The sequence below is a fragment of the Acartia tonsa genome, chromosome 12 (genome assembly GCF_053477335.1).
Source record: "Acartia tonsa isolate MP-2025a chromosome 12, ASM5347733v1, whole genome shotgun sequence".
Classification (NCBI taxonomy): domain Eukaryota; kingdom Metazoa; phylum Arthropoda; class Copepoda; order Calanoida; family Acartiidae; genus Acartia; species Acartia tonsa.
Window position 1 is genome coordinate 6,230,702 of NC_137271.1, and position 8,863 is coordinate 6,239,564.

General features: G+C 30.7%; 1 protein-coding gene across 1 annotated transcript; it reads right to left on the reverse strand.

The window, feature by feature from the left end:
• Positions 1-291: 291 nt before the first annotated feature.
• On the reverse strand, positions 292-2,568 carry LOC145334477 (uncharacterized). Its single transcript, XM_080179941.1, has 5 exons — positions 2,481-2,568; positions 1,809-1,884; positions 1,137-1,194; positions 759-839; positions 292-375 (listed from the first exon to the last, which is right to left on the reverse strand). The coding sequence occupies exons 1-5, from the start codon at positions 2,557-2,559 to the stop codon at positions 292-294; spliced, it is 378 nt and encodes a 125-aa protein (XP_080036067.1). The 5' UTR covers positions 2,560-2,568.
• Between the last annotated feature and the right edge of the window lie 6,295 nt (positions 2,569-8,863).

Genomic DNA, 8,863 nt, shown 5'->3' on the forward strand with positions numbered 1-8,863 from the left:
CAGTAGGTGTCCAGTTAGATCTCGTACACGGCTGGACCGAATGTTTATTAATTTTAGGAGTGTTTAATAAAAAGTCCAAGGCTATTCCAACTAAACTCAACCCCCAAAGGCTATCCTTTCATTGTAAGTTTTAAAGGTTTTTGTCGCCAATATGTCGACAAAAGTGATCATTTCTGACATAATATATATAGTTCATGACTTAAAGATCGACTTTTTGAACAGATTTGCATCAAAATAATCTTGAGCATAATTTCTGGGTTAGATTTTTTTATTAAAATTGTGGATTTGTGATTAAACCTCCCTTGCGTGTGAAGTGCTACCATTAGCAGATACAAAATCTTTCAATTTTAAGGATTCTTCAAAATTTTCATCGCTCTGCGTAGTAAGGGACAAACATTCTGAGAACTTAATTGGAATAAAAAACTTATCTTCCGCCAATTAATTAAAGTTATTAAATTTTGTCTTGGGTAGATTAAAATTGTATTAAAGGCATTCCCTCCTAGTGTTTTTTGTCTTTTTTATACCAGGTTAGGTTAAGTAGAGGTAAATGGGTCCCCGCGAGGTTAACATTGCTTTTAGAAAAAGTTTACATCTACGAGGTTTTTAAGAATAATATAACTTCTGCTAGAACATTTTTTATCTGCAGTCCAAATAAAAATATAAAGAAAATATTTTCTTTCGGTAAACAACCCAGGGAAGATTATAAGAACACGTTTAACATCTGTTTCTGGAATTTTTCAGAATATTTGTCCGTTTCCCTGATTTGTGTGTGTTGAGGAATTTTCCAAAGTTTTGGTTATTTCATTATTATCACTATTTTTCACTGCTGCAGTAGAATTCTTCAAATTTTAACACATTTTGGTATTTGGATTATATAAATAAATCTTTTTTATCTTTCACCTTTTATTTTCCACATTAAAATCCCTTTTCTCCTAAATGTGCTTTCTCTCTTTCTTTTTTTTATTTTCTTCTATCTATTTTTTTTTAATTTATCATCTTTCTATCTATCAATCTATCTATTTAATCATATGTTTATCTATTCTTTTAATCTTCCTCTCTGTTTCTCTCTCTAATTATAAATTTATCTTACTATCTCTCTCTCTCTCTCTAATTATTATAAAATGTGTTCTCCTTACATTATCGCTGTTACCATTACTTAGATTAAGTTGATCCTCATCGATATCATTATCACCACTAAAGTCAGATATAACACAATTAATTTCTTCATATTTATAAATATCTTCAAAGGAAAAAAGGTGTTTTCACTTAAAGTACACATTCGAGCACACAACTCCCACCTCCTATTTTTGAAAAAAAAAATTTTAAAATACGGAGGGGTGGTAGGTTTAAATTTCTTTTTATGTTATATTAGGTTAGGTCATACTAGATACAGATTAGCCCAGCCGGTTTAAGGCCTCCCGCAGGGGTTATGCAAAGAAAAAAAACTAGCTCCCGCCCTTCCTTATTTTCTATTTGATTTAGAAAATAACTGCTCAAGACGCACTTTAAGGGAAAGAACCAACAATGCTTTTTTAAAATAGGAGCAAATGCACCCCAAATGGGTCAACAGTAACACCCCCCTCAAAATTAAAATTTGTTAGGGCTGCCTTAAATCCCTAGAAAGTTAAGTTATATAAAAAAAATTTAGAATCGACCTATTGATATAAAATCTTCCATCAAGATTTCTGCAACAATTAAGTATTAACTGAAAGCGTAGCATCTCTATAAGCAAAATCATAAATTTGTATTTAAATTCATTCTTAAAAGGGCGATTCCCATGGCAACTATAATATCTTAATAGTGTAAACCTGTGACTGCTAATGTTATCTTCATCAAAACTAACTTGAACTTCTATCTCATCTTCACTAGAGTTCACTTGGGTATCTGCAAAAAATAATGACTTATTGCAAATCTTCTTTATAGTACAAAATTATCGTCAGCTTTTCTGTCCGTCTGTAATAAACGGATGCAGGAAACTTGAATTTATTGGCTATGTTTTTTTCTAGGTATGATAAGATTCTATTATCAATTGGTTTCAGAACCATTCTAGAATAAAAGGATATAAAAGATTTTTCGAATCCGGTGGATAGGAACCGGTTCTCATCCATACGAAAAAACTATGTCTAGCATCGTATTATATCTAGTTTTCTACGAATATAAAAATGTACAATCATAAGATTAAAACCATTTTTTTTAGCCAGTGCCTTCGGCACCTCGGGGCTAAAAAAACTGGTTTTAATCTTATAATTGTACATTCTATATCTGCGGAAAGCCGTTTATAATACGATGCGAGAAATAACTTTTATCACATCGTATTATAGAAAGCTTTCCGGGGAGAAGTAAAGTTTTGTGTGCCACAAATAATATTATGATCTTTATTTTATTTTTCATTTAAAATTTCTGTAATACGATACGATACACGTTGTTTTCTTTTTCAGTATATTAATTGGTTTTGGATCCATACTGGAAAAAGTGTATACCTAAATCATCATCAAAATTGTTGGAAGGTGTATTATCTATATTTTCTCTATTTCCTATAACTTCAGGCACTCCAGACATTATCAAAATTAATCTGAAATTTTAAACATATCATTATTCGATCCATTTTTTAAAAGAAACCAATTGAAGTGAAATTAAAATGTAGGTTCATGGAAGGCAGGAAGGGAGGGCGACATTGAACTAAAAATTATATAGGTACCCAAAGTTTTCTATACAAAAGATAGGGGACTTTTTATCAAATTTTCATTTAAACACTAACAGTGTCTAAACTTTTCAACCACTATACATATTTAAAGAAGGGGTACCGTAATGTTGTTAACTATAATTAGATAAAAAAATATATAATCGAAACAGCCATTTAAATTTTATAATCTATATAAACTACACTAAAATAAAATTTGATCTAAAGCAGAATGACATTTTTTTTAAAATAAAAATGTTCTAAAATGCATTAGTAGCGCGTAAAAAGCGTAGAAATAATCCCCAACCCTGAAAGTCACTTCACAATCAGGGAAAGAAGAGATAGGTCAATATGCAGAGAAAATATATCTATAATAAAAAGTAAAACAATGTTCATTCGTCCGTCGGTCTGTCTGAAGCTTAAATTCTCGGCAACCGCTGATTCCATAATAGATACTGGTCCTGTGGTTGTTTTATTCTATTTTCTTGGGGGGTGGGACACCCCCAACCCGCTAAAAAAGAAAATATACCAAAATACAATTTAAAAATAAAACTATATGGTATTATTTGGTGCAATATGTATAATATATTACATTTTAAGTAAACTAAGCCCCAAGAAGCATATACCGCCCCCATAGAATAAGGAGGAATAGAAATGAAAACCATAAATATTTCTGGGAAATTTGAAGGAATCTTTGACTTGCGCAGTAAAAACAATAATGATATAGTACAAATTACAATGACTAGTTGGACAAAACTAGAAAAGTTTAATTTGTATCAACATCTAATATAAGAAACATAAGAGCGCAACCTAGTTTTATAATATAAATACTGAGACCAATATTTATTTGTAAATTTTCTTACATAATTATTTTTTTAAGGCTTAATATGCACATTAAATTCATTTTTAATCCATTGTGAATAGGGAAGAGGAAGCTGGATTCTTGGCTACATGGCTTTTAGTAAATCATTGGAAAAGAAATTTATTTTTAATATTTTTTCTGAATAATTACTGAAATCATGTTATTTACTAACAGCCTTGTAGCCGTTTTGGTCTTTCAAAAGTTCCAATTTTACTTCAGGCTAGCCAGGCAGAATCTTCTACCTGGATTCTATTCTATACTTTATCTTCTTTGACCGCCCCCCCCCCCTAATTTTAATTTTAAAAGAAAAAGGGTTATTTTTTTATTGGGTGGGTGGAGATACCTTGACACAAAATAGTTAAAAACCTTCTCTGAACCCATAAAGAGCCTAACTGTAAAGAAACACCATATCGGTTAAACAGTATGTGAGATCCTTCGCTACAGACAAAAAAAAACATTACTACTTTTCATAATAGGAGGTTAACTGGGTATAGTCCCTTTCGTGACAACGCCCCTTAAGGGGCAATTCGTTGTATTTTCAAAATGGCTTTTAGTGGGTTATTTTAGGTTAGGTTAGGTAATATTGGGTTAGGTGATTGCCCCGCAGGGTTAGAGCCCCCCACAGGGTCTAGAAATAGGAGAAAAGCTACTGTGAAAATACGAAGAAGTGCCCCTGAAGGGGCGTTGTCACCAAAGAGACTATGCCAAGATAGCTTGAAGAAGAAGGAAAAATAATAGTTTGTCTTAAAAATAAATATTTTCTTATTCCTTGTTATCTGAGCTGGGGATAATCCTGTATTTAGGAAAAAAATCTGGGGTAAAAATTGGTTTAAATCCATCCAAGCATTTCAACAATGGATATATTATTACATAGGATGTTACACCAGATTTTTATGTTCTCTAATAAAGTGAAACTTTCAGCAGGCTATGATATTGATTCTCCCCTTCCACCCTCTTTACCCCATCCCCTCTGCTTCTACTGGATGCACGAACTAACCAATAAACGAGTTTGACGACACTTATCCCCTGTCAATATATCCACGTATATTCTACATCCATTATTTCAAGCTAAAGCTTCATGATAGGCTTTTTAGGGTCCGATTTTGTGTAGTATATTCGATAAATGTAGTATTTTTTTAGTCTTACAAATATATTTTACTAAGGTTTATTCACTAATAGTTATTTTATTATAGAGAGCTTTCCGTAGATTGTAAAATGTAAAAATGATTGGTATTGATTGTATGATTTTTATTGTATTATTCGTGGAAAATTGTATATATTACGATACAATGCGTGATCTTTCAGTATGGCTTAGAACTTTTTCTAATCCAACATATCAATCGGTTTCGAGGTTATATTGGAAAAAAAATTTAAAGTTATGTAAAAGAAACAGGATATCTGTCTGTGTATAAAGCTTCTCATTGGTCATGGGAAGGTTTGTGACTATATTGGGACTTATATCCAAGTGAAACCAGTATAAAAAAATGAATTACAAGTGCAGGCCTCTAGGGTCTTATATAATTAACCAGGAAATCAAAAATATTTTTAGAATATAATTAAAACTCGACCACCAAAATAAAATAAAACTTGGCTTTATGTAAACTTTAGCATAATTTTTATTTGACCCTGGCAGGGATAAAGCTAATTTGGTGTTATATTACATACAGCCGCAGTCACTGTTATTTTACACAAAGCCTGTATGTCACTGTCAAAACTCCTAGGATCTAGGAACAGTAACTAGTATACTAATAATCAATGATTTTATAATGGGTGTTAAAGAGATTTTCTACATAATTAATGTACGTAAAAATCTGCCTTTTGTAGGATGTAAAATGCATTTCGTTTTCAACTCTTTAGGTTCTTGACAAAAAATGTAAAGAATACCTTAAGAACTAAAAAAAAAATTGTCATGTACGTTTAACCCAAGAAGCTTTAATTTTCATAAAAGTTTTTCATAAATTACTTTTGAATAGGGGATGGAGGTGTATTTATCTTAAATGAAAGCAACCTAACTTTTACAAAATAGATAATAGTCACTAAAAAGAAACACAAAATATGTTCAGAGGTTGTAAGATCTTAAGAAGCAAACGTATATTTCAAACTAGCAATCAAATACATTTCTACAGAAACAAATTTATCTTCTATTATTTTATGCTAAGAATACTAATCCCGATAGCTGGAAAAATCATGAAGTTAGGATTATGCTTATTAAAAAAGAAGCCCTTATTAGACCTTGTTAAAAAAAAGGCTTGATGCAGTATTAAGTTTTTTTATTCTTTTAAAATTAGACTTGAATAAAATAAGTAGCGCAGCAACAATACGTTATAAATGTATTAAAGAAAGGAAATTATAATACAGCAATATATAGAAAATAAGTTTTTGTGAGGCAAGCTCAAATTATGGAATTACTGAAGGTTGACAACATCCAAAAAAGCGAAACTCTGAACTGCAAAGGAGTTAATGCAGGGAGAAAGGAAAGGCGACATTGTCTTGTAAATTATACTGAACCAAAAGTTTTTTTTTTAAATTTGATTTCTCATTGTTTGTTTAAAAATTATATCTTTAAAGTGTGTTACCTTTTTTTATGTTTTATTATTATTTGGCCACAACTTGGTAAAAAATGCTCACAAATCAGACCTTTTTCGACCAAAGATACTCAAATGGTTCCTTTACAAGCCCAATCAATCAGTTTTAAGATATCTTTATATTTTAAGAAAAATTGATGAAAATACTATAAAACCTCAAATTTGGGTGTTACCTTTTATATGCACAGATACCATAAAATCAACAGAAAAAATACTTATTTTTACTTTTCTGTCATTTTTAAAGTTTGATTCTGTGAAATTGGCTATTCTTGAAGGGATTTATGCATTGAAATATACTGAAACATAATATTGGGCAGAAATTAATGTATTTCAAAAAAAAAATTTAAAATAAGAAATTCGACCTCTATCACTTCAGAGGACAGCTGCCAACCTCCAGTTGACAGGATATAGTTAAATACTTGTTAGCAATAATAATTAGCCCAAAAAGTAAAACAAAAGTTTTTTAATATGGCAAAAAAATTATAATCTAAATCTTAATTTTGGGGATGATGATCTGAAGGACGCTATTACTGGTGGTGATGATGACCCAGATGGTATCCAAGTACATAAGCCTTATGACAACTCATCTATTGAACTATGGTCCAATTTTTGTATTTGTAGCAGCCTCCAATTAAAAGTTGTAACAAGAAATATAACCATCTTTTAAAAACTTCTATATTTACCTTATGAATTGGAGAATTTAAAAACCATGATTGTATGTTTTGGAATTTCTCTTGATTGGAGAATGCTACAAATACAAAAATCGTACCATAGTTTAATAGATAAGTTGTCATGATGCTCATGTATTTGGATACCATCTGGGTCATCATCACCAACAGCAAGAGCGTCTTTAAGATCATTATCCCCAAAATTAAGATTTAGATTATCATTTTTTTGCCATATTAAAAAACTTTTTGTTTTACTTTTTAGGCTAATTATTATTGCTAACAAGTATTTAACTATATCCTGTCAACTGGAGGTTGGCAGCTGTCCTCTGAAGTAATAGAGGTCGAATTTCTTATTTTCTTTCTTTAAAATACATTAATTTCTACCCAATATTATGTTTCAGTATAATCAATGCATAAATCCCTTCAAGAATAGCCAATTTAAGAGAATCAAACTTTAAAAATGACAGAAAAGTAAAAATAAGTATTTTTCTGTTGATTTTATGGTATCTGTGCATATAAAAGGTAACACCTGAATTTGCCATTTTTTAGTATTTTCATCAATTTTCCTTGAAATATAAAGATATCTTAAAACTGATTGATTGGGCTTGTAAAGGAACCATTTAAGTATCTTCTGTCGAAAAAGGTCTGATTTGTGAGCCTTTTTGACCAAGTTGTGGACAAATAATAATAAAACATAAAAAAAGGTAACACACTTTATATGTATATTCTAGTTCGGTTGGTTCTAGCAGCTGTTAAAGTTTTTTAACTAATAGTTTTAATTCAATTCATATAAGGGGTGTATTATTTAACATCATTGTTGATGTACATCAATTTATCATCCATTGTCTTATCTCTTAATATCCCTGAATTAACAGGTTTTTGTGGCATTAAAGTTTTTCTTCAGAAACCATATCCGTGTCCCCTGTTAGCTTGAAGGTTAGTTGGTCAAAGTTGACACAATGTGTCCAAAGACATGAAAAACTAAGCCCGGCCAAAATTTAAATCTTCAATTATACAATTGTGTTCTAGCTCGCAAACTAAAACAGAGATATGGATAGTTTTTCAGGTCCTTTCATTTACACAAGATTTTGTACCAACAAACTTTTCTAAATAAAAAAAAGTGGGGGATATAAACCCACCCCTACGGGATATTAACCTATACTTAACCTAAAAATAGGTCAATATGCCACATGAAGGACAACATTATAACCCTATTTGATCATAGAGTTATTGTGCCAATGGATATATTATTACTTTGATGTTACACCAGATTATCATGTACCTTAATAAAGTTAAACTTGTTGCAGGCAAAAACGACGATCCCCCCAATCACACCCTTTACCCCATTCACATGCATGAACGAACTGACCAATAAATGATGTCCATGTTAGCAACCTAAATTGACAATAATCTTTTTTTTTAATTATCTTTGTCTTTGATTACAAACTTTTGTTGACTTTAAGAACTCATAACACTTTAAAAAAAAACTCTAAATTGTTTTTAAAATTAGAGAATAGATAAATTTTAGAAATTCTGATTTTTGTAATGTATTAGCACACCCTGCCTTAACCAAAAAAAGGATAAACAAAAATTACCATGAAAACGGACAATGCAGCGTTCAAATAGGACCTAGTGCCAAGTAGAATCCATTGAGAATGAAATCCTAGCTGTTCCTTCTTGGCAGATATTTTAATTTTAAGATTTAAGGTGAAAATCCCCAAATTTGCCTAATATACAAGGCAAATCTACCTTTAATACAGGGAGATTAGATACTTTTTTTCTATAAATCGCTAATGAGATCACTTTTTAAATTAAATAATATCTTAGTCATGTAAAATCATTGAAGCAGTTGTGATTTGACTTGAATCTGGTTAACTTGTCTATGTTTTTTACTTGTTTTCTTAATCATCTCAAACATAAGGGCATAGAATTCTTTACACAATGTGTATACACTTAGAATAGAGATATCTAGAGAACACCTCTGTAAATCAGCCAATAGGATAATAGTGGAAGAACAATCTGGCTATGTTATTGGTAGAAATGTGTATAGATTTTAGCTCAAAAGGGC